Genomic DNA, 26,865 nt, shown 5'->3' with positions numbered 1-26,865 from the left:
CCAGCTTTCTGCTGGGTGTCCCTACCGTTTGCAGTTCCCTTCCCTATTCCTACTTCTCCCAATGTGATTTCTCTCCTCTGGAGCCGCTTTGAGGGTGGGCTCTGGCTTGGCCTTCGGTGCCCATGGTTGTCTTCCCAGTAGAAACGGAGTGACTGTCCCAGTTAGGAAGGAGGCATTTCCCACCATGTCTTCCCTCTAGTCACAGGGTGTGGAGCTTGGAGGAGCAGAGCAGTTCAGCTTTGCTTCATACACAGAGGAGGCTCCACCCTCTCCATCTTAGTGGACCAATTAGCCACAGGCTACACCAAGCCAGCCGTGTAAAAGCAGAAAGGGCTGTTACGGGGCCCAGTGAGGAGTTCTGCAGCCAGCAGACCTTCTTGCCCTTTATTTTTGGTCCCTTCCATCTCCTTGGAGGAACCAGTGTCTGCCATTCAAACTGAAGTCAGTTTTCCAAAGTGAGGGCAGTCATCCTGGTAGCAAAATTCAGATGCTTAAGACACAAAGTGGTAGAGTGTTTGCATATGAGCCACACACCTCCCTGGAGACTTTCAATCACTTCTAGGTTAATACCTAATACCATGTAAATGAATATATTATTGTCATACTGTATTGTTAGAGACTGAAGATGCGGGGGGTGTCTATACATGCTCGGCATAGGTGTGGGTTTTTTTATTTTATTTTATTTTTGTTGTTGTTGCTTTTGTTTGTTTGTTTCTAGTATCTCTTTCTATCCAAAGTTGGTTGAACCAAGGTCATGGTCATAGAGGGCTGACTTTAAACTCCTTTTGTTCTCGGTAGCCTGGGATGAAACTCAACGTTACCCTCCTGCCTTAGCCTTCTGAATTGCTGAGGTGACAAGCATGAGCCACCATGCCCCCTTCTCAACATTCTGAATCTCCCAGAAGTTCCATGAACTTCAGGGGTGACAATCATGAAGAACTTAGGGTCCTCGTACCTGGGTCCTACTGACCGCTCATGAACCCAAGCCTGACTTATGTCCTCTCCTTCCTTTGTGGTGAACTGCTAGCAGCCACAGTTGGAATTCAGGCAGAAGGCATGTCTGGGGAACTCTGACCTACCCGAGATCAGTGTTCCAACTTCTTCAGCCTCCTCTCTCCTACCCCTGAACAAGGGGTGTTCTCCCAAGGGTGCCATTTAGGGTCACCTGATGGAAGAGAATACTGAGGCCCCTGGTCTGTTTAACATACTTCTCAGACATTTAAGCATCTTGTGGGGATGTTGTGCATGTTCAGAGAGTGCACATGTGTGGGCACTGTGCACTGGACACCCTTGTGCATGCGTCTATCTGTAAAGTGAAGTTCAGTGTAAGGATGGCAGAGGAGCAGGGTGACGTGGAAGTGGAAGTCAAATTCTACGAACTCTGTCGATTTCACAGCTGAGGCCCTGGACGTGTGTCCAGGGAAGGGACACCAAATCACCTGGCACCTTCTCCATGAGGGAAGGGGAAGGGGGCTGACCTGCTGACTTCTGGGTCCCCTGCAGCCCAGTGCCTGGCTCTCACACAGAGATCAATAAGCAATCCTGCCAGTGATCATCCCAGCCTCCATTTGTTGGTTTGTCAGGCACTCCAGAGACAGCCATTCCCCCTCCATCCCCTTCTCCTCCCCCCACCGCAACTGAATCTCCTGCTAACACAGACAGGAAATGGACCATGAACCTTTAGGGACCATCCCAGGTTGCACTACCACTGCCTGTACTTCCGAAGTCTCAGATCAGACTTCAGTGTTTTACTGCAGGGCCTGGGACTATAATGCTGATCCCTAGGGACCACAGCAGGAATACTTGCAAACTGGCCAGGCAAAGAGGGCTTCCCCTGCCCCCTCTCTACTCCAGCAGTCACAGATGGTCTCAGCATGAGAACAACAGCACAACAACAAACATCAATGAATTTCCAACCGCCTGGCCGGAGAGGTAGCCTGTGGCCTGCCAGTGAGAACCTTTCATCTCTGCTGCTCCCCCAGAGTACTGGGCAAGTGTCTACTCTTCTAGTAGTGTCTTCTCTTCTCTACTCTCAGGGGCTCGGTGTTCATTCTGTGCTCATTCTCCTGAAAGGGGACAGGAGACATGGCATGTTCACACAGATGAACTTGGAGCTGATTCTGAAATCTAGTTTTCATTTCCGGTGCTTATGGCTCTGGGGCTGGTTATTTCTAGCTTCTACTTTGTCTGGTCTCCTCTCTCTGGTGCATCAGTGAGCTTGGCCCATGCCCAGCAGATACTGTCTAACCAGAAAGGGGAAGCTGCACTAGGAAACTCAGGTCCGGCCTCCTACACTCAGTCAGACCTGCAGGGTCCTGGGGGAGAAAGAGCTCCGTTTCTCTCCAGAAAGTGGTGCTTGATGCGAGGGCCAGAAGTCAGATGGCGTTGACTCTGGGATTAGCTTAACTCAGCTTCAACCATTAACAATGGGTGGTACCTATTGGTTATGACCTCTGAATGGTCCAGGCTACCCTCATTGGCTTTCTTTTTCTAACAAGATACATACGTGGAATGTATAGCTTAGTGATGTGGAATTCCCCTCTATATGCTGCTTTATTACTATTGGTTAATAAAGAAGCTATTTTGGCCAGAACAGCTAGGCAAGAAATCTGAGCATATATATATATATATATATATATATATATATATATATATATATATATATATAGAGAGAGAGAGAGAGAGAGAGAGAGAGAGAGAGAGAGGGAGGGAGGGAGGGAGGGAGAGAGAGAGAGAGAGAGAGAGTAGGCAGAGTCAAAGAGACACCATGTAACTGCTAAAGGAGGCAGACACCATGTAGCTGCCCAAGAAGCAAGGGGTAACAAACCACAAGCCTTGAGGTAAAATATAAAATAATAAGAATGGATTAATTTGGGCTAGAGAGATGGCTCAGTGGTTAAGAGCATTGCCTGTTCTTCCAAAGGTCCTGAGTTCCGGCAACCACATTGTGGCTCACAACCATCTGTAATGAGGCCTGGTGCCCTTTTCTGGCCTGCAGACATACACACAGACAGAATATTGTATGCATAATAAATAAATAAATAAATATATAAAAAAGAATGGATTAATTTAAGATATAAGAGCTAGCTAGAAAGGCACCTAAGCTATTGACCAAACAGTGTTGTAATTAATATAGTTTCTGTGTGGTTATTTGGGTCTGGGCGGCTGGGAAATGTAAGAGCAGTCTCCATTTACAGCCTGGGGCCCAAAGCTGGTCATTCTCATGCCAGCGTGGGGTGCCATGATGAGGTGTTACACACACAATTGACAATCTACTGTACAATGATCATGTAACATAAAATTAACAGTGCTTGGGGCTGGGGAGATGGTTCAGTGGTTAAAGCACGGGTATGTAATCCTGAGGACTCTAGTTTCAAATCCCCAGAACCCATAGGAGTGCTTGGTAGCCAATGACAGACTGTCTGTAATTCCAGCCTCAGAAGGTAGAGGAAAGGGGTCTCCAGAGCAGGCTGGCTAGTAGGACTACCCACATCGACAAGCTCTGGGTTTGATTGGAAGACCCTGTCTCAGTGAATAAGGTGAAGAGTGACAAAGGATGATCCCCAGTGTCAGCCTCTGGCTCTTCATGCACCCCCACACGTATGCTTATGCATGAGCAAAACATGCACTCACACATGCACCAAAACATGCACACATACATTCACACTCTCACACACATTGCTAGACATACACACACCACATGTACCACAATACTAGACATACACACATACCTCACATACACTTTCACACCACACATGCACACCACACATACAACACTACAGATAAACACATACATACTTATACCACACACACACACACACACACACACACACACACTCTACACGTTCACACACACACGCATACACATACATACATACATACTCACTCATATACACACAGAGAATAGAAAAGAAGCAAGCGAAAAGCACCACTAAGGGGGTCCTTGAGTGGCAAGCGGTTGTCTTGGTCTCCTCACCTGCTGCCCCCATAAGTCTGTCACTTTATGCAGGAGTTGCTGCTCTTCTTCCTCTGTGGCTCCTGGGCTGGTAATTAGAAAGTCTACGTCGTGCCCAGTCATCTTACCCCTAATTCAAAAAAGCACAGAATGGAAATCAGTTATAATTTTAGCCCTTCATTAAAAAAGTCTTTGTTTCTGTGTCTCGAGTGTGAGGTTTGTGGTGCAAAATGCTCGCAATATTTTAGGTCAGCTGTTCTTGGTTGTCCAACTCTACTTCTTACAAACCCATTCAAGGCAGGAAATTCACATGTGGTCTGTAGAGTGTTGCATACAGATGGGAAGAAAGTAACAGAGATTACTTCTACACCCAGCACATGGATGACAGTGCGTAGCCTACCAAGAGCTATGGCCATACCATACAAGGTAGCCTTCTTGGAATTATGGCGTGGGTTAAGGGATTTTTTTCTTTGTCTCCCCTCTCCCCCTTTTTTAAAGGCAGGGTCTCCTATAGTCCAGACTGACTTTAAACTCATTGTGAAGCTGAGGATTACCCTGGACTTCTTTTCCTCCTGCCTCTACCTCCCCTGCCCCACAAGTGCTGGGATTAGAGGTTTGTGTCACCACACTTGGTTTATTCGATGCTGGGAATCAAAGTCAGGGTTTCCTTCATGACAAGCAGGCATTTGACCAACCGAGTGACAACCTCAGCCCAGGGATTCTCTTAGATGTAGTCCTCTTTAATCCAAGTGATCAGGAGAGGTGGGTGAGGGGCAGGAGGGACCCTTTCTGATACGGAGGCATTTGGTATCCAACTGACTGCATGCATTTCTGGAGACTTGTTCACTTAGTTGTTCACTGACTCAACTTACTTTTTTTTTTTTTTTTTTTTTTTTTTTTTTTTTTTTTTTTTTTTTCGAGACAGGGTTTCCCTGTAGTTTCTAGAGCCTGTCCTGGAACTAGCTCTTGTAGACCAGGCTGGCCTCGAACTCAGAGATCCGCCTGCCTCTGCTTCCCGAGTGCTGGGATTAAAGGCGTGCGCCACCACCGCCCGGCCCTCAACCAAACTTTCTTAAGCATCTGCTTTGTGATTGGGCTCACAGTCTGGTCTCAGTGGGAACTAGACCCCCCTAGCTCCACATGGAACGTACACATGGTTCAGCAGGCTTCTGGGAAGCATGGACGAAAGTCCCTAATACAGCACAGAGCAAGAATGAGTCGAGGAGGGCTTGCTGAAGCAGCATCTAAATTGAGTCTTAAGGAACAAGAAGTCAGACAGTTGCCAATTTTACAGAAGTACAGGGAAATTTTCACCTGACCAAAGTTACAGAAGCAAGAAACAGCTCTGTATGCAAGGGATGCCTAGCCATTTGGAGCTTCCGAAATGCAACACAGGGAACAGGAGTCAAAGCAACAAAGAGAGGCTGGCACTGGGTCGGGATGAGCCTTTTGCACCATTTCAGAGGCAGGAAGGAGAGAGGTGCTGAAACAATTACATCGCTTACCTGCGGAACCCCCCAGTCATGGTGACCAAGGCATCTGGGAGAAATGCTGCAACCGCCTCCTTGACTAGCACGCTGGTGGCCTCTGCTTCTGCCCTGTTCACACAGCTAACAAGGTCTTCATAGTAGAGGAATCCTGAGAGGCCATTTGGCCGGCCAGTGGAGAGAAACCACACATAGATGACCCAGCGTTAGTGGGAGAGGATGCTGTCTCAGACAGGGCATGGATCAGACTCTGCACACAGCACAATAATCTATGGTGTTGCCTTGTTTGCTTGCTTTTGTGGGCTTCTCATGGTTACAATGGAGCTTTGAATTCTCAAGGAGAGGTCTATAATGTGCTAATTAAAGGAAAAGTATTCAAAGCCTTCTGGGATGTAAACTCTTCCTATCTGATGTCATAACGAAGAACCAGCACAATCACATCCTCCTCCTCTTTCTTCTCCTTTTTCTCCTCTATTTTGAGCAAAGGTCCAGTTGTTTCTGAGCTCCCAATTCTTCTGCATTTGCCTCCCAAGTGCTGAGATTACATGTGTGCAGCACCGTGTCCAGCCTTCTTGACCAACAAACTCTATCACACTATTTAAAAGCGGGATGGGGGCTGGCAGTGATGACTTGCACTGTTAATCCCAGCACTCAGGAGTCAGAAGCAGGCAGATCTCTGTGAGTTCCAGGAGAGCCTGGTCTACATAGTGAATTCCAGGACAGTCAGAGCTACACAGAGAAACCTTGTCTTAACCCCTGACCCAAGAGGGGAGTGGTATCTCAGGACTAGAATTGATGGCTTCTTTAGAAAAATGAAAGGCAACAAGAGGAAGTAGATGATCTGTGTCCAAAGCAAAGCCAAGTGCCTTGGAGAGGTTGGTTGATGTCCTCTTCTGGGCCTGAGGACTAGAAACCAATGACTGTTCAAAAGTGACATCATGCCAGGCGGTGGTGGCGCACACCTTTAATCCCAGCACTCGGGAGGCAGAGGCAGACAGATCTCTGTGAGTTCGAGGCCAGCCTGGTCTACAAGAGCTAGTTCCAGAACAGGCTCCAAAGCCACAGAGAAACCCTGTCTCGAAAAACAAAAAACAAAACAAAACCAAAAAAACAAAAGTGACATCATGAGGGTGAGGGAGTGGGGGAATCTGGCTAGTCCCACAGAGTATTTGGAGGGAGGCAGACAGGGAAAGACGCTTAACGCCAAGGATTAGGGTGAGGTACTGAGGGAAGCTGGGTGTGCCTGGGACAGTTACTCAAGCTTCTATACAAAACACTGAACTTTCATTAAGGGTCCCCAAAGGGGACCACCCAAATGCAGGACATAGTCCCCTAGAGGCTGGTGATTGGCACAATGGGACACAGAAAACCTGTTGTTCCTTGTCTCTCACCCCAGGCCGACAGGAGGCCAGGAGGCCATTTGGCTTGAGAAAGCTGTCAACAAAGCTCCCAGGTTCAAAGCCATCTGTGATCTCTAAATGGGACAATTGCAGGAACGTGTTGACAGGATGAAGAAAAGATGTTCATGCTAATACTCCCATCACCCATCCCGACCAAGCCAGATGCTTGAGGAGCTACCATCTTCACATGAGTACTGATGCCTTATCTAGCTGTATTGTTAACAGTCACCTTTACGTTAAGACATAGCTCTGTGTGTGTGTGTGTGTGTGTGTGTGTGTGTGTGTGTGTGTGTGTGTGTGAGATTTGGTCTACAGAGCAACACTCCTCTAGGCTTTAATAGAGAAGCTGCCATCATCACTGGCATTCAAGCTCAGCTGGTACCTGGAATTCCCCATGTTCCCTCACGATATCCACGGACATGCAGTTATGATTTTCCTAAAGAAGGTGCAGCTGTCGGCTAGCACCTCACACCTGTATTCCCAGGAAGCAAAGCACTGAAGCTCAAGGCTATCTGAGTAAAGCACAGTGTTGCTTCCCACTCCCTCTGTGCGTGTTAGCAGTCCTCATTCTCATTCCAGCCCGCCTCCTTGGCACTTAAGTTTAATGACTGCGAACATTTCTTTTAAAAGGTATTTCTAGAGTTGGTGTAAAACACACTCCTTAGATGTGTACTTTCTGGGGTCCAGAGTAGAAAAACTAGATCTTTTTTCTTAGACTATTTTTTAAATTTCCTGTGTGGCCTTGTATAAAGTTTAATAGGAATTCCTCAGAAATCAACAAATCTCAGCAATGACTCAGTGGCTAAAAGCACTTGCTGCTCATCCAGAGGACCTAGGTTTGATTCCTGATATCCACATGTTGGCTCACACGCAGCTGTAACTTCACTTCCAGGGGATCTGGTGCCCTCTTCTGACCTCCATGGACACTGCACACATGTGGTGCACAAACATGCATACAAAACATCCATGTACATAAACTAAAAACAAAAATCCTTTAAAATGAAAATTAAAAGGGTCACAGCATGAATGAGGGTCTTCTGTAGTGTCACTGGTGGGACCCCCAAGATAGGATCCACCTCCTCTACTGTTTCTTGTGATTTCCTTGTCTTTGGTCTGTCTGTCGTTATGACTTAAGCAGAAGCTTGACTACCCCACATACCCAGTATGCTCTGCTAGAAGGCTCCATTACTTCCATAGCTCCTCTTGATAGCTTTACAATTCTCTGCAACTTCAGAAGCCAAGCACTTGAAATTATGGCTGGAACTCCCTCTCCCTCTTGAAGGACAGTTTTACTCTATTTTTATTGCAGGTTAAAAGCAAACAAATCTTACACATTTACGGGGTTATTAACTGTATCTCCTTATTTCTGGATAAGGTCCCAACACAGTCCTTGGAAGGAAATGACCTGACCACCATGGAGGACCTAGGGGGCCTATGAGACTTTCAGATGATAGTAACAATTCTTCTGTCTCCACAACTAGGCTATCAGGCTCTGTTTGGATAGAGCAAGGCTGTGCCTAGATTGCCGCCCATTTCTGTTTTCCAGCCCCTAGCACACTGTCGCAGTGTGAACTGACCCAGTGTGAGTCTGGTTTGTTCAAACACTCCTTTCTCTCCTTCCTCCTTGTCAGTTTATCCCCCTGCCCTCGGCTCTTCACTGCACGTTTCTTACCAGGGAGACAGCAGGACCCCACTGTCTCGAGGAGGCTGTTGGAAGCAGGATGGTGCCCTGCCCTGCTTTGACATCTGCAATCAGCAGCCCAGGAAGAGGCCTTGATCTAGGCTAAGCTCAGGGCTTTGTGTGAGCTGCTGTGTTTACCAGTTATCTCAGTGCATCATGGAGGTAACAAAGGCTCAAGGTTTTAACCAGATCACACAGGAATGAGTGCTGGAGCTGAGATACACCTGACTCCCCAGACTGGAGCCCAAGTAAAAGTGACCTCCATATCGCTCTCCCCTGACAAGCCGAGAGCGACCCGCGATTTTCCCGATCCCTTTACCTGCTTTCTGCATTCGTGTAAACCGCAGGCTTTTGTCTGACTTGATTTTACTGAGAGTTCTGAACCCCATCTGGAACCATTTCTCAGCTGTCTTCAGCCCCACTCCAAACACAGACGTGAAGAGCTGAAAGGGACGGAAAGGCTGGCTGTTAGTTCCCCCAGACCATCACTATGACAACGGAGTGGCGCTCTCCAAAGCTTCAGGCCATGGACAAGAAATACAAGCAAAACTTTGGCTCAGTTACTCTTAAAGTCAGCAAGAGTAGGGTGCGTGTGTGCGTGCGTGCGTGCGTGCGTGCGTGCGTGTGTGTGTGTACTTGAACACATATGCATGGGCATATGCAACCGTGCATGTGGAAAATGGAAGTCAACCCCAGGCTAGGACAGTTGGCCAATGAGCCTCAGAGATCTGCCCATCTCTGCCTCAGTGCTGAGATTTAAACGGCACGCCTCACACCTAACTTTTTATATTGGTTCTGAGGCTCAGGTTTTCAGCCCTTCACTGAGCTCTCTTTTGAGCCTGGAGATGGTAACTTCTAGAGGCTTTTGTTTCTGGAGAATCCTTTCACACCCACAGTGCCACAAAATGAAGCAGGTGAGAGGCAGACCCACATCTGTGTAAGGCTTCGGCATAACCTAGGTGTCAGACTCCTGTGCTGTGAATGTGTGAAGCTGTTTCTCCAGCTGCCTCCAGGATGCTCCTCTCTTACACACAAGGGTGTACCACACCTTTGATGGAAGGATGCTCAAGTAGGCTCAGAATGTTCCATCTTTAAGTGGATAACAACAAAGTACAGGCTTAAACTGTGCTCTTGAGCCTGGGCTCCTGCTCGGCCATACATTAGGCCTTGTATCACTTGTGAGCTAAAGGAACTGGCCGAAGTAACAGAAACTCCAAGCTAAGAAAAACTGTGAAGTGATCATCCCTGAGTCCCAGAAATGAAGAAACAGCAAGGACACGAGTTTGGGATTCAGAACCAGGTTTGTTCTAATTGTATTCTTATGTCCCTTTGACATTTGTAACCGTGACTGAAGATTCTTGGTAATTAATTTCCTTATATAAAAGTAAGTTGGGACATCTTACTTGTTCATGTATCTGCTTCTTAGGACTCTGTTATGGACTGAGTTGTGTACCCCACATTGAAGCCCTAATCCTTGGTGTGATGGTCTTTGCAATGGGGTTTTGGGAGGTGTGTTAATTAATTTTAACTATCAACTCAACACAACCTAGAATCACCTGAGAGTCTTAATGAGGAATTACCTATACTACATTAACCTGTGGGCGTGTCTGTGGGGATGTCTTGGCTGTTGACTGATGTAGGAAGCCCTCTGAGGGAGGTGCCATTCCCTAAGCTTGGTTCATGCTTAATATAATAGTGCAAAGTGAAGAAAGCTAGCCAAGAGCAAGCAGACTAGGACCCATGCAATTGCTTACCTCTATCTCTGCCACAGCAAGAAGGTGGCAGGCCATTGCAAGCCACAAAGAGAGCCCTCCATAGAATTTTGACCTAGAACCTTGACCTAAACTTTCTGCTTCCAGAACAGGCAGAGAATAACTTTCCATTTCAGCAGCTCAGTCTGTGGCATGTCGGCACGGCAGTCTGAGTTAATATAACCATCCACAGCAAGTAAATAGAAAACCACTCCCCAGGAAACAAATGTAAAATCACGTACTTTGAAGGATTTGTATCGTTCATCATTCAACACAGCGTTAACTTCAGAACTTTCTCCATCTTCAATAATTCCCTGCAAGGAGAGATGAGCAAAAGATTTTGAATTCTGTCCTTACATAATTGTCACATTGTTTGCAAACCCACAGCCCCAGCTGCTGGTTCCCCATAAAACTGGAGGAGCTTCCCTGGCTGATCTGAAGAAAGCAAGAATGTCCCTGTGTCACTGAAAACTCTTAGCTGGCCATAACTCTAAAGACCCTTTATAATCTCGGACAAGGTTACAGAAGGATGAGGACCCGAATCCATAGAATCTAAGATGAAATATTCGCTGGCAAGTATTGCCCAAATAGTCCTGATAATTTTCTTCTCAATGGTTTCAACTTGCTGAGATAAGGGCTTTTCAATCCATCAGATCAGTGGTTGGCCCACCAAAAAGCCAGTTGTTATCAAGCCCTAACGAGGTCTAGCCCAGGGCCTATGTTGTCTGAGCTGGGACATTTTTTTCTAGAATAACATACTTTGCATTTGATAGAAACTTGCTACTGGATGGCAAACTTGTGTTGCTGGAAAATCCTTAAATGTTGTTAAACATGCATCTCCTACCCAATCTCTCCCCAGAGCACATAGATGCCGAATCAGCCCACTGAGCATCATCCTGTGCTGGACAGGAAGAGCCTAAGTGAGACGGAGCCTCTCACCTAGGCTGGCTTGGGAGTCAGAGCACTCTGCTGCTCTGAGATCTAAGGCTTGGGTCTTTTCCCTGCTACCTGGATCCATGGAGTCCTATTGGGGTCATGCTGGGTTATGGATTCTACACATCTCTACCCATCTCTTTCTGTGCTATGTTATCTGTCTGTAGTCAAATAAGAGGAGCGAGTCCACACCTATGTGGCCTCTTCGGTCTCCCCCTCGCCTATTTGGAGGTGCAGCACATTCCACTTCTCCCTTACCTCTATGATACACTTCACCTTGTCCCCTAGGCAGGGAATTCCCTCTGTGTCTTTCATGCTGATAATGGGGAATGGCAGCGATTTCAGTACAGCAGACGCTCTCATGAATGTCACACAAGAGCCTTCATTCTCTCTAAGCTCGTAATTTTCAGCCAGGATATCAAAGGCATCCTGAAAAATAAAACCAGATCAGCTGATCTGTTTGTCAGAGTCAGTCACAAGTTCCTCCTGTCCCCTTCACTAATGGGGTACCTTTGACGTCAAGATCAACCTCCTGTCCCTCTGCATCCTCCCCGGTGGGACACTGTCACTGAACTGGAAAGACAGATGGCTAATGAAGAGTGAGGAAACTGAGCTCAGTGACATCAGACACTTAGAAACAACTCAACCAGGCTTTGACCTGGTGCTTCTGGTGTCCCAGCAGTCATGACTGGGTGTATATAACCCTCTGCTGTCTTCCTAACCAGTCCGTGGCCAGGGTTCTGTCATGAACCCCAGACATCTGGTTCTCTTAGTTCGTACATCAAACCTACTTGTGGAAAGAGGGGTGTGTTCATCACACCGACCCAGAGCCAGGGTTGTTTAAGGTGAGACGTGTTTTCCTTACTAGTAGAGAAGGCAGCTGTGACTCGGGGGCTGCCACCCGTTTCCTGTTCTTCCCCACAGATGTGCTTGCAGGTTAGAGATGAGAAGCCCTGTGCTCGATACTGTACTGAGTGAGTTAGCCTGGCAAGCCCTGACCCCAGAGCAGCTGTGAGCCTGTCTACTGCCTCTATAGAATAAACGGAATATGTTTTTCCATGTCCATATAAAAGGAGGCCCACTTGACAAAGGACCAGAGGTCATGTTAGGCAGGCAGGCACAGAGAAGCATTCTCAGATTTCCAGAAAAGTCATAATTCCACTTTTAGACTCATGAAAAGAAGCCTCGAGCCCCCCCCCCCCCCCCCTTTTGCCCTGGGTGTTGAGAAGACCTCATTACCGTGAACACTCGGTTACAGTTGTCTAATGTGGTCTTTCTCTGGCAGGCATACTGGGAGATCTTTTGTTCAGTTGGTGGTGGAATGTTCTGGGAGTCTGGGGCATGACTCAGGGAAGAATCTCTCCTCACCTACACAAAAGCATAAGTGTCCGTTTTGAACAACAATGCCAATTATAAGTATACATAACTATAAACATTTATTCAAATGCAAAAACATTAACTGTAAGACAATTGCTCCTGGAAGAAGGTAAAATCACAGAGGACTCAAAATGTGTCACATGCATCTCTAGTGTCCTATCATAGACATTATGATTGTTCTTTTTATTTTTATTAGTATATATGGCTGGAGAGGTGGCTCAAGAGTTAAGGGCAGTGCCTGCTCTTCCAGAGGTCCTGAGTTCAATTCCTAGCAACCACATGGTGGTTCACAACCATCTGTAATGAGATCTGGTGCCCTTTTGAGGAAGAGACCTGGTCAGTTGTCCTCTTCAACTTAGACCATGAGACTCAATATGGACAAGATCAACAGAACCGCCATATATGGGCTGCCCATGCATGCTTCAGCATTGCCAGGGCATAAATTTCATTTTTCATTCATATTAATTACACCGGATAGCGAATTTTATCTCATGTATGTATAATCAATATATGCATTTTTGCAATCACAAACAGAAAAAGAACCAGCAACTAATGACCGTTTCTTTTGTTGTGTGAATTCTCAGAGGTTCTAGCATTATTCGTCAAGGACTTGGATTTAAGGACTCATATTCTTTAATTTTTTTTCATGAATTATCAGAGTGAGAAAATTGGAAACTTTTTACTTTTCTGACTTCCAGAATGTCAGGGTTGAAGTATTTTGAAATATCTGTGCATAAATGTGTTCATAATAATAGTTCTTTTAAGGTGGGTGGTAATGGTGCACAACTTTAATCCCTATACTTGGGAGGCAGAGGCAGGCAGATCTCTGTGAGTTCAAAGCCATACTGCTCTACAAAGAGAGTTCCAGAACAGACAGGGTTGTTATACAAAGACACCCTGTCTAAAAAAAACCCAAATAAATTAATAATAATAAAATAGTTCTCTTATGGGGCTGGAGAGATGGCTTAGTGATTAAGTGCACTGGCTGCTCTTCCAGAGGTCCTGAGTTCAATTTCTAGTAACCCCATGGTGACTCACAACCATCTGTAATGAGATCTGGTGCCCTCTTCTGGCATACATGCTGGCAGAACACTGTCTACATAATAAAATAAATAATTTTTTAGAAAAATAGTGCCCATCTATTCAGTGTTTTTAACATATCAACACTGCATGATTTATGAATGTATCACTTCAATTCACACGCCATCTATAGAGGTGGGCAGGATTGTTACACAGAGGAGCAATTGGAAGCTCCACAGAGCTAAGTGGACTCTCTAAGAAAGGACTCTGGGATCAGCCCAAGTCTGTGAACTCTGAAGTCCCCGTCAGTGGACCTCCAGTAAAGGGGAGACTTACAACAAGTTGATGCTTTCCCGTCATCTCCACGGGTTTCCCAGCTCCCATGCACTCAATCAGCCAGGAGACGTCAAGGAGTTCGAGCTCAGAGCTGGCTTGCACGTTCTGTAGCTGGAGCCACTCGAGGACATCCGACCCGGAGTTGTTCTCTGCCACAATGTGGGTAACAGAATCACTAGAAACAAAGGCAAAGTTACCAGTATAGGAAGCTTCCAAAATGAGATGCTCTCCTTCCTCCTCAAGGTTTCAGAGTGTCCCAGCTGACTAAAGACAAGGTAGACACTGGACCTGACTCCTGGACCTTCACACGAGGAAAGCAGCAGTGGACAGCATCCCAGGTTGAATGCATATACATACATACATACATACATACATACATGCATACATACATAATGTGTGTTAGATCATATATATATGTGTATATATACATATATAAAAAATTAGCAAGAATCATGTAAAATAGAAATTTAGGGAAGATGGAAGATGAAGCTATCTCTAAAGTAGTACCTGGCAGGGTGCAGGTGGTTTCAGTAACTATTTCATTTCTGTTCATGGAAGACTCTGACCCAGTAGTTTACAAGTTTGTCTGATGCAAACTGAACTATATTTTTTATATGAGAACCTAAAGTTCAAGGAGAAATAGGTGAAAATGTGCATATGCCTGCCTGCCTGCATCAGTTGGAGATCATAGAGCTAAATGCCTTAGATGATGCTCTGGGGGCTGAGAAGTTCAAAGTCGAGGAGGGCTCACTCTCTACAAATGGCGCACCTGCATCTTCGCAGCCTACATGAGACAGATGGCTAATGACGTGCATTCTGAACAAACCAAAGGTCAGGGTGAGATCGGATGAGCTTTAGAGAAGGAACAGAGTTTGGGTGAACTGAGAGAGGCCCATGGGAATTGTCCTGGAAGAAAGGGACAGCCGAGGATTGATGGGATTGACGAGACAGACTGGGAGGGGCATGTTAGTTGTAGAAATGATTGAGCCAGCAGTGACAACAGTCTTAGATACCTTGTTCAGGAGTTTGGTTCTTATCTGGGGAGTTCAAGCCAATGCAGACTTGTGCAAGCAGAAATCAAGCAGTGTTAGTGTGTCATTTTTGTTTGTTTGGTTTTTTTTTTTTGTTTTGTTTTTTCGAGACAGGGTTTCTCTGTAGCTTTGGAGCCTGTCCTGGAACTAGCTCTTGTAGACCAGGCTGGTCTCGAACTCACAGAGATCCACCTGCCTCTGCCTCCCGAGTGCTGGGATTAAAGGCGTGTGCCACCACCGCCCGGCTAGTGTGTCATTTTTTAAAGCACACAATGCTTTGGAATGGAGAGAGTTGGGGCGGGAATATGTAGGGAATAACAGACGAATTCCTGGTACACTTGAAGAGAAAGTAGAGGAGACGCAGAAGGGTGCGTAACGAGAATACCCTGGAGAAGGGGGAGCTATGTCACCCACATAGAGCACCTTGGGGAAGATAGAGGGGGGGCAACATCATCCACACAGGAATCACAGTGATGTAAATCCCTGCTGTTGAAAGAAGCTGCATCTCTTTAGTGGAGAAGTGGAGACTAGAATTGAAGTTGCTTCTGGTGTGCTGCACTTAAGGAAGTAGATCAAAATGAAGGTGTCTGATTGGCAGGCAAGATACCAATACTTCAGGCTGGTATCACAAGACAGGCTGGAGGTTGGAACTGAGGCCATTGGCGTGGCAGAAGTAAGGTGAGGGCAGACAACATTTCGTAGGGGCCAAGGCATGGCCGGTAACTATATTCCTAGATTAGGTCCTTATAATCCCCAAAATTATTTGTAGTAAATTCCTTGAAGGGTTCTTAACATCAAAACTTTAAGGCAACAATAAAAGGACTAGTCAGTTCATAGAGGAGGCGTTAGTTCATCCATACCTCTGCTCTTCAGAGGGAAACAGTTTTTCATTATAAATATCTATAGATGTATTATTATAGCTGTTATATGTCATTGTTTGTTATAATATTGAAAAACACTAATGCTTATTCTTCCTTCATTTCTTTTATTGTTTTTATGGCCCTATATGATTTTCTCTGCTTCCCTCCCTTCCTCTCCTCGTCCCTTCTACTTATTCTCTCCCATGACCCCCATGCTCCCAATTTACTCAGGAGATCTTTTCTTTTTCTCCTCCCTATTTAGATCCATGTATGTCTCTCTTAGGATCATCTTTGTTGTCCAGGTTCTCTGGGGTAATACTTATTTTATAGTAATGGAATGTTGTCTGAACTCAGAGAAAAGAATGTGCTGAGGGGGTCCTGATGCTCAACCTCTAAGCTCCTCCTCTGCCTCCCTTCCTACCGCCCCCAACCACTCTTTTCCTGAGACTTCCTGGGACCTCTTAGGCAGGTCCCAGTTCACACTGTGTATAGGAGCCACACACCCCTCTTAGGTTTCAAAGCAGCTTTGTAGGCTATGGCTCTGCATTGTGTGAAGGAAAGCCGGGATGGAAACTTCCAATTCCTGTTCATACAACTAGCAAAGCAAAATCAACATTGTGTGCTCAGAAACAACAACAACAACAACAAAATATATAAACAAGCCCCCTGCAAAGGTTTGTTATGCCTTACAGTTCCAAAGGATGACTTCCATCAAATGATGGCAAGAGCATGAGGCCAGATGGTCACACTCTGGAAGCAGAGAGAGAACAGGAGGTAGAACCCAGCAGTCAGCTACACAGAAAGAAAAGACTTGAAAGTAAGAGAATGACTCATTGGAGAAGAGAAGGTTTTCACCAGGATAGGGAGAGGGTGGGGAATCAAAACACTGCCATTCATTATATACACATAAAACTATTAAAAAAACTCCTCAAGGCTTATTCTAGTGACCCACTTCCACCAGTAAGACTGTACCCCTGAGAGGTTCCGCAGCCATCACAGACAGTGTCCCCAGCTGGGGACCAAGCATTCAAATATATGAGTTTATGGGGGACATTTCACATTGAAACAATAGCAGTGCCCAAAGTCTGCGATGTGGGAAACATGAACTCTTTCTAGTGATGGTAGAGCCCTGGGATAAATTCTTGATTGGTAACCCAAGCTAGAAGAATATTGCAGATTTCCAACTTGATGCATTTTTCGAGGAAGAATTGAGATTGGAAGTATCAAAATGAGGTGTTCTAAAATAAGAGCTGTGTCAAACAGCTAGCAAGAAGTCCTCCACTAAAGCAAGCAAGAGAAGCAAGAAAGTCACGGTCACAATCGTGTGGATGCATGAGGAGTCATGCAGAGTTCAGTACCAGGCTGCTGGGTGTCAGCTAAGTAAGAAGCAGAAATTTTAAGTCAACATTTAAAGCTGGTTTTAACTTGATATTGCCAAATGAGCTTTATTATTTATGTTTAAATTAAAGCACTGAGTATTTTTTTTTTGTAAACTGGTCCTTTACCACAAATAATTTCAGAAATTCAATTTTAGAGGCTCTGTCCATCCTGGCCCAGTCAGTGCTGCTCCCCATCCTCTTGTGCTCCCTGGCTCCAAGCTGGCATTGTCTCTTTGGGTTGGTGGCTGTCATGGTCTCCTGCAGACAATTCTCTCTGACTGAACACTTCTTCATGTTGAGTCCTGAGCCTCACCAGACGGTGTCACAGGGTGACTTGCCCCCTCCAATGTGTGCCACTGACAATTCCTTATTGAAGCACTGTGACAATTATCTATTTGGGAACATACGGATTTGTCTCTGCTCTGAGTGCCTCAATATTGAAAACCCAAGAGCACTGAAGCGCTGCCGTATGCCAGGTGCTGGTATTAAATGTTAAATATATTAAATGCACACGCCATGCATTTAATTGTTAATAATGCTGTGAAGCAGGCATTATCAGCTCCACACAACAAAGGGGAAAGACTTTGGGAGACATTAAAAACCGTACCCTGCTAATAACTGCAGGGGTGGGATTTCAATCCTGGTCTGTTTGTCCTCGTGGGTGACTCGGTGCTTGGTTCCCAAGCAGAGGAATTCCATGCTCTGTTCCCTTCCACCCTCCTCACAGAAGATTATCGGAATGAATGCCACGCCAGTAAGAAAGAGAAGGAATCTGTATAGGTGCCATGCTGGAAAGCAAACGGTTTCTCCGAGGGGCAGATATGAATGGAGACACTCTGTCACATATCTGCCCCCAGAAGCCCTTGTGTATAATTGATGTTCTCCTATTTTATGTCAAGTGTCGGAACTACAAGACTACAGGAGGTTAGAGCTATCCCAGGAAAGCTGAAAATAGCTGCTATGGCTGCACACCAAGATGGAGGATGTACAGGGAGGCCACAACCGCTCTGGGTCTCCAAGGGAGCCAGACGAGTGCCAATGAACTGAGGACCATTTGGTTCACAATAGCCCATCCTTTATGTCAGGGAGAACTAGGAAGGAGGCGCTTGGTGGCTTCAGACACACAGAAATAGAGCTAGAAGCATGAAGCACTACAATTTGATTCTTACTCATACTCATTGCACACACATTTTGAATCCTTGTTCTTAGCTGTATAAATATGTACAGTTATTATATGTTAACTAGAATATATGTGACAAATATAATTTTATGCAGAAATTCCAAATGTTGCCAGAATTGTCAGGTGGGGCTCAGGTGTTCAAAAGTTGTGTCATGGAATTATCTTACAAATCTTGGCTCTGAGTATTCCCATGTGTTGATCTGCCTATCCTTTTCTTCTCTTGCCTAGCTGGCACTGCCTTGTTCAATATTATTAGAGAAGCCTTAGATGAAGAAGGGAGACAGTCATTGTTACCCCTGCCCCTTCCAGTGTGACTTTCTGAGCTCTCTTGGATCCTCACCACTTCCATGATTGTCTCTGTTGCCTGGGAGAAGTCATGTTGGGTATTTTGTAAACAATGACTTTAGCAGTGTTTATAGTTAAACTGAGCTGCTTAGAGAAGCCAGCTTAACCCACCCCCACTCCAGCTCAGCCAGTTCTCTTAGCAACCAGTGTGTTTCAGAATCCTTGAAAGTAAAGCCACTGAGGTTGATTTCAAACAACACACAACAGCAGCAATAGAGAGAGCTTTCTACTCCAGCCCTGGCCAGGATCTCACCTGATGCTTTAACTACCTTTAATGGTATTATGAAATTTTTCATTAACTTGAAGCTCACAATATTTGAAAGAGAAAGTAGTTGGATCAGAACAAGAATAAATTTTCTAATTTTTGCTCTTAAATTTATAAAAAAATACAGTTTTTATTAAGTTGCTGATGACAAAAGTAGAAACCATAGACTGAAGGAAAAATGTATTTAATTGCAAAAAAATTACTAACAGGGTCCTTGGGTGGTTTTATAGTCATCAGGTAAATTATTGTCTGAGCAAATATCTTTTAAATTTTATGAGTTTAGAACCGCATTGGTGCCTTCCCAGTGTTCAACAAACCCAGAGGAGGGCACTGGATCCCCTGGGACTGGAGTTACAGTTGGTTGTAAGCCACCATCTAGGACTCTAACCTGGATCCTCTGGGAGAGCAGCCAATGCTCCTAACTGTGAGTCCTCTCTCCAGCTACCACAACCTGTATGGCTTATGGCCTTGACCTGACTGGGGTTGTGAGGGAGTGAAGAGGGGACAGATACTAAAGAAAGGAAAGACACATGGAAACAGCAAAGCTGGAATCGGGTGGGCTATGTACAATCTGATGGAAAGGCACCAGCTAAGAGTCGCTAGTTTTTATACACACTGCCAGAACGGGAAGGCTTTGCCAGTTTCCCATGGGTCTGTGGCATTGGTCTTTGGTCTGCTCGTGCCCATGTCGACAATGCACATCTGCTCAGGCTTTCCCCTGCTCCCCACATCTAGTCCCTGAGCAAATGTCTCCCGAAGAGCACTGCATAGAAAAACAAACAAACAAATCTATGTTCTAGGTTGCTGAGATGCTTAGCAGATAAGGACACTTGCCACCAAATCTGACAAGCTGTGTTCAGACCCTGGGATCCACGCAGTGAGAGAACTGACTCTACAAAGCTGTCCTCTGGTTTTCATGCACGTGCCATGGTACGTGGGTGCCCACACACATATATTAAAAATTAACTAAAAATCACTTGAAAAGAAAGCAGTCTAGGTTCTGCAGATGAGAACTCCTGTCCCTACACTCAGGATGGGGTGGCTGGCCGAGGAAGAGATCAAGGAGTCAATAGTGACTGACCCCATGGCATCCTAGGGAGTAAGTCCTCTTCTCTAGAGGGCTCTCAGTGGGTGTTGTTAGAAGCAGAGAGGCATATGGAGAAAGCTTGCAAGGGAGAGAAGTGAGAGGAAAAGCAAAGAAAACCTAGCAGATGTGTGCTAGAGGCCTGCAATCCAGCCCTTCAACACTGGGCTTTCAAGAATGTGTAGCCAGCTCTTTCATCTGGCACTCAGATGATAATGATGATGATGATGATGATGATTATCAACAACGGCCTTGAATAGTTTGAATTTACAGCAGAATTTTGAAGTGATAGAACAGTCTTAAAGATATACAGAGCTGGATACTGGTCTAAGCATCAAGGCCAAACTTTGTTCAGTGATGATGAGGGAAACAGGGAAGAGGGGCCAGCATGAACCAGTGAGACCAGGGTATCCCAGCGTGAAACAGCCCCTCCTACAGACTGGAAGTGAGGGCTATCTCCTTGAATCTTTCCACACTGAAGAGAAAGAAGCTACAGAAACACTATGATTTGATTGCTACACATTGCATGCGTGTATCAGTCATTATTCTGTGCCCCATAAATATTTGCAATTCTTTTCAGTAACTAAAATATATGTGTCAAATATCATTCCATACAGGAGTTAAAATATTGCTATTATCAGTCAGGACTTCGATGTTTGAGATTAACATCGGAGTGGTTAAAAGTTTCGCGTGTCAAAGTGACAGAGAAAGGATTGGTCATTGGAGCGGCTCAAAGCGATGTCTAAGGGAGTGCTCTGGAGTACATCTTCCCATTGTCCGGTTTGGCTAGAACAGTAAATCCTCCTTGCAGTCAGGAACTTTCTCGGACAGGCATCCTAAAGGGGATCCTCCCTGGGAAGGGAAGGAATTGTTTAACCTCTGGAAAGCTGTGCTAGTGTGCTGTAGGAGGTCTTTGTGTTCACAGAAAAGCACTTTGAAAACCTGGAGAGTTAAGCACACTGGGTTGTTCCTTCAGGGGAAGGAATGCAATGCTTGCTCTCTGCACAGAAGGCTGCAGAAGACTTGCTTCCTAGCCTGGTGAACTTTGATCTTTGCAGCCAGAGACTTTTCCAGCACCTGACCCTCCCCGAGACCCTTACTATATAAGTTTGTTTTTTCCCAGGCAATCTATAGAACCCATCTTTATGGACTTGACAAAGAGTCAAGTCATGTCTGCCCTGTATTTAGCTTACTTTTCTCCTTTATACTTTGTTGTGCATGTGGGATTGTATTAATTATCAGTAGAATAGTTTTCACGAAATTACACTGTTCTTAAAAATGCCTAGTATAATCCACTTATGGTCAGTCTCCCAAAGTTTGAGCTAACGTCAGCTATTGACTTGTGTTGGCTGAGCGGAACTGCCTTCTCGGCTCCTGTGGCTCCTAACTCTTCTGGGAGAGACACATCCTACACACAAAAACATACACACAATACTCTCATTAACTATACATTGTTACTCCCCCAATTTTTCATCTGGAAATGTGGGGTTTTATTGCCATGGATAGCTCTGAAATAATGGGTGAGAGGAATCACACTGAAAAGGCCAAACAGTGAACAGATGAGACAGAATTGTTTGATTAAAAGTGAGACCCCAGCCCTCTAGCACCCCTATATCCAAAGAGTCTCGAATGTAATATTACATTGGGATTGTCACCCCAGCCCTTGGCCTGGGAGTTGTGTTGGTCCAGACTCCAACTCCCAGCCTGCCAAGCACTGACCCCTCACAGGGGGAGTACTTCCACAGGACCACTCCCACAGGGTATTCAGGTGGTCACCCAGAGAAGGAACATGTGGTTTGGGGTTTTTTCATGTACTCTCCCTCCGTCTTCCCCCCTCCCCCGCCACCATGCTCCTGGTCACCCGAGAGTGTGGCATTCATTAAACGTGGGCATTTTTGTTCGGTCTAATCTGGTTAGTTAGATTAGTTCTTTGCACTGGCGGAGAGGCTCAGTTAGGAAATATTTCTAACAATAACCAACCCCCAACACAACCTGTCTGGAAGGATGGAGCTGTGCAGGCTAAAGCTAGTTTTGGGTCACATTATGTCTACAGCCTCAAGAAGAGAACAATGATAGTGCATTCATGGCTTTCTGCATCTGGCTGTGTGTGAGGAGATCAAGTCCCTCAGGTGCCTGCTGCCGAGACTTCCTCGGTATTGGATGGATGGTAAAGTGTGGGCTCTAAACCCTTTCTTCCTCAAGTTGCTTTTGTCCGGGCTTTTTATCATGGCAACAGAAAAGAAATCGAGGGGCTAGAGGGCTGGCTCAGTGGTTAAGAGCTCTTGCTGCTCTTGCAGAGGTTCCAGGTTCGGTTTTCACAGAGCAGACGCAGTCTTTTGTGATGGTGTGAGAATGATTTTCGCTTTTAGTGAAGACAACATCCTCCGCGAATGTCATTAAATTACTCCATTGCAGGCAAGCTGCAAAGAACTTGGCTGAATGATGCTGTTCTCTGGTGCATTTGCAGCAGCTTGAGCAGCATTAGCAAGTGTGAAGGTCCTAGATGAATAGAAAGATGGGACTCCATCCGTCTTGGTCACAGCTCCTCTGCCTCAATTGCAATGACTTGTTTCAAGACATAGGGGAATGTAGCAAAATGTATTTACAGAAAAGGGCAGATGCCAGGTGGGAGCTTTCAAGTAGCTCATCCTGTAGGAACTCAGGATGCAATTGGGGCAGAGAAAACAGGACATTTGAGTCCAATTTTTGAGCCTGGATTAGGTGAGCTGAAGTTAGCAATGTGCTCTAAAGTCTAGGATGCTGGTCACAGAGTAAATCCAATATCTTTTTTATTCTTTTTTGACGTTCAAAACTACATCAAGGGACTTGGTACCTCTTCTCACTCATGTTTGAGGAACCAGCTTCCTTTGGCACATCGAAAGAGTGGGGCATTCCACTCAAAACAACACATTCATGATGGAGAGAACAGAATCACTCCGGAGAGTTCAATACATTGAGAATCTCAGGTACGGTAAGGCCGAGACTGGCCCTCTTGGGCCAAAAGTATACAAGGACTACAGACACTGCAGGATGCTTCTCGCCTTGGGCTTTGAATTTTATAAACCAAGAAAGAAGTGTAGCCATCACCGTTAATCAGTACCCTTGCCCTTTTACCTTTTAATTAATTTTATTATTAATCATTAAACTATTGTACATGTGCCCGCGTGTTAACCTATAACATGGTACACATATGGAGGTCAGAAACCACCTCGGTAGAGCTAGTTTTCTTCCTCCTCTACCTGGGATCCAGGTGTTGAACTTAGGTTGTCAGGTTTGCACGGGTGACTTCATCTGCTGAGCCACTTCGCATGTGCTACAAGTATTCTTTCTTTATAATAATGACGGTGATGATAACTGCAACTATTTCTGTTATCTTCACTTTTATTGTTAATTTTTTATTACATTTTTAAAAATGGAGTTTTTTCTTCTCCTTTTTTTTTTTTTTTGGTTTTTTGAGACAGGATTTCTTTGTGTAGCTTTGGAGCCTGTCCTGAAACTTGCTCTGTAGACCAGGCTGACCTCCAACTCACAGAGATCCGCCTGCCTCTGCCTCCTGAGTGCTGGGATTCAAGCTGTGCACTGCCACCACCCGGCTTAATTAATCAACTGATTGATTTTTTTTTAATGTATAGAAGTTTTGCTTGCATGTATGTCTGTGCACCACTGCGGTGCCGGGTGCACATGGAGCCATCAGATCTCCTGGGATTGGAGCTGCAGATGGTTGAGAATCGCCCTGTGGGTGATGGGAACCAACTTGGATCATTTGGAGGAGCAATCAGTGCTCTTAACCACTGAGCTATCTCTCCACCCACAAATTAAACTTTTTTTAAACATTTATTTATTTATTTTGTGTGTGTGTGTGTGTGTGTGTATGTGTGTGTGTGTGTGTAGAAGCAGGGGCTGACTTACAGGACTTGCTTCTTTCCTTCTACCATGTGGTTACCAGGGATCAAATACAGGTTGTCAGGCTGGGCAACAAACACACTCGCCCACTAAGCAATTTTGTAGGTTTTATCATCGTTTTAAAAAATGTATGTCTAAGGCCAGGTGTGGAGATACATGCCTTTAATCCCAGCACTTGAGAGACAGAGGTAGGAGGAACTCTGTGAGTTTGAGGCCAGCCTGACCTACATAGTGAGTTCTAGGACAGCCAGGATATCTAGAGAGACCCTGTCTCAACAAATAAACAAGTATGTATTTATTGAAAAAAATTAGAAGACACAGAAATATGAGCATACACCTTCCCACACCAGATAACTGCTTATAGTGTTTTCATGGGCTGCCTTCCCGCTTGCTCCTGTCATCTGACCTAGTTTATATTGTGGAGAAACAATCTTCTTTCAGTTTGGCTGTGCGGGTTAATGGACCTAACTGATCAACAAGAGAATAATGCACTTTTCACTGTGAACTTTGCCAAAGGATACTGACATCCTTTCTCTTCTTCAACATCACACCAGATAGAACACTGATCTGAATGTTAGGGAGCAAAGAGGAGAATGTCCAGAACCACAGGTCTGGGAAGGGTCAGAGTCAGGAGGTCTAGAAGTTTCTTCCTACAGAAATTAATGATTGTATCTGGGCACAGAGATTCTGTTAGCGCCGGGGCTTCTGCTTCCTGTGGTTTATTTTCCTCTACCGCGCACACATGTGTTGAGTGTGTCCGTGCTCTCAGCCTGAGAACTCTGCTCCATCACGGGCACAGCGGCGGCTTGCTCGTCAGGCACCCGTTTCCTCTGTCTCCTGAGCAGCGGGCACAGTCCTGGCAGTCAGCACCCGGGGCACCGCTCTGCCTCTCCGATTCACTTTGCCGGCAAAGTTCCCTGCTTCCTGATGACCACCCTAAACACCTGACCCCGCCAATCTGCTCCATTGATTACTCAGACAGTGGGCCTCCACCTGAAGCTTGGACCGTTTACCAGAGCGCTTTTTAAGTAAGTGGCACCCCAGGCAGACGGCTCTCACCTTCCTGGCTGGCCCTTGCTCAGTTTCTTTACCATGAAAAGCAGCTTCATATGTGCTAAAAATTTTCATTTCTGTTTTTAAATTTCTCTATTTTTTTGTTTTTGTTCCCCTCGTTGATCTATCTAGTTTCTCTCTCTTTGAATGCTAACACTGTATTTAAGTCTAAGAGATTAGTTATAGTAAAAAAAATTAGGTGAAATTCGTCTTGTGTGAAAAGAATGTTCGGGAACAAAATTGAGAGTGACCATAATGACCTGAAACAGAGCAGGAGACCATGTGGCAAGAACTCAGAAAAGAGAACCCCAGAAACTCGGGAAATTTTGATTGGGGACATTTTAGCAAACGAACAAATTGTCCCCTCAGTTTGGTGTGTGGAATTTGGCATGCCTGGTTGTTGATCTTGGAAATGTGTTTCTGCACTGCTTCAAAGCCCGCATTTCACCAGCAAGAAATGTTTGACAATTTTCTTGTCAAATTCAAAGACTTAAAATTCAAAATACCACGTAAAAGTCATAGCATCCCTGACATGTTATGCTCAGCCCACCTTTGAACAGTCGGGTCACCCACAGTCCCCACCGTAACCCCAGCAGTTCTGTCTGCAGCCACCTTGCGTGCCAGGGCCTTTTCTGGGGCTTTCTGAATCACTTTGATTCTCCTCATTGATTCAAGATGGTGAATGTATAGAATATTCAGAAACACCATGGTAACCGCTGCTTCCTGACAGTGACTCTGTCTAGCTGGGTCCAGATGGTGGCTTCAGCTCCCTCTTTCCCTCTTATTACAGCACTCTGTGGTGGTGTCTGTTACCCCTAGACAAACACCCTTAACCAACATCCCATCCCGAAGCCTACTTGGCCTGGACCACTCTTTGGAAAACCATCACCGAGGCTACTTAGGTGTCCATGGTGAGCCATCTCAGCCTGGCCCACACCCAGCCAGGTGTGTGTCAAGTCAGAGACACACCATCAGCCCATCCTCTCTAGCCCAAAGCAACAGTTTAAACAGCTGAACCCAGTGGTACTGGCTCAGTTTGGTAGAACATGGACCTGAGTAATTTCAATGTGAAGTTTTCTGATGAATTTCCTCTTATCACTCTTGGGCAATTCATCTCAGAGTCAGTCATGATTTTTAAAAATCTTATATTTGGCGCCAATTAGTTCCCATCTGATCTCACTCAGCCTGCACCCGTCTTGTCTCCCTTAGCCAGCTGTCTCCTTGGGTCCCTTGGAGATGTCCTAAGGCCCCCACCTGCTTGTCAAGTGACCAGGGCTGTCCTACCTGAGCTCGCTCTCCACCCTGAACCCTTTCTTCCGGGCCAGCTCCATGAGGAAGGCTCTTCGAGTCGTTCCCATCCTCTTCTCCAAAATGAAGAGGACCAAGTCTTGAAACCTGATGTCGTGCGATGTGGTGGCCACCGAGGTGCCCGTCTGCCTGGGCCTCTTCTTCCGAGGACCCAGGTGGGCTGCTTGCAGTGGATCCATGGCAGCAGACGATCTGGCTCTGCCTGTGCCGTCAAGTGGTGTCTCCTACATCAGGGCTCTGATGTCATCTCAGCCGCAGACTCTGCAGCCAGGAGCAGCTTCCTGGGTGCCACCCCGGTGACAGCTTCCTGCCGAAGGAATTTCTAGCTCTGATCAGTTCCTTTGCCCAAGGTGGAGCTCATGACAGAGTTCACCTGGCTTGTGTTTTCACATGCTCGATGTCGGCAGCCTCCCAGAATAAGCTGGGGAAGAAACTGGGAACCCGCCACTGGCTGAGTGCTATGTCTTAGTTCTAAGTGTGTTCAAACCCTTTACATTGCATTTTTTTAAAGCCGTGC

The 26,865-nt window shown here is 45.7% G+C and overlaps 1 protein-coding gene across 2 annotated transcripts in view; it reads right to left on the bottom strand.

Moving 5' to 3' along the window:
• The window catches only part of Dntt (DNA nucleotidylexotransferase), a 33,663-nt gene extending 7,136 nt beyond the window's left edge, over positions 1-26,527 (bottom strand). For both annotated transcript variants that reach the window (XM_038311540.1, XM_038311547.1), the window contains exons 1-8: positions 26,325-26,527; positions 13,941-14,115; positions 12,447-12,575; positions 11,466-11,636; positions 10,517-10,588; positions 8,843-8,966; positions 5,461-5,593; positions 3,977-4,085 (exon numbers count right to left, since the gene is read on the bottom strand). In XM_038311540.1, the coding sequence (XP_038167468.1) occupies positions 3,977-4,085; positions 5,461-5,593; positions 8,843-8,966; positions 10,517-10,588; positions 11,466-11,636; positions 12,447-12,575; positions 13,941-14,115; positions 26,325-26,527 (1,116 nt within the window). The remainder of the gene's footprint in view (positions 1-3,976; positions 4,086-5,460; positions 5,594-8,842; positions 8,967-10,516; positions 10,589-11,465; positions 11,637-12,446; positions 12,576-13,940; positions 14,116-26,324) is intronic.
• Positions 26,528-26,865: the final 338 nt, after the last annotated feature.

This window comes from Arvicola amphibius, chromosome 1 (genome assembly GCF_903992535.2).
Source record: "Arvicola amphibius chromosome 1, mArvAmp1.2, whole genome shotgun sequence".
Taxonomy (NCBI): Eukaryota; Metazoa; Chordata; class Mammalia; order Rodentia; family Cricetidae; genus Arvicola; species Arvicola amphibius.
Note: the sequence above shows the minus strand (reverse complement) of the source record. Positions and strands in the feature narration are given on the sequence as shown.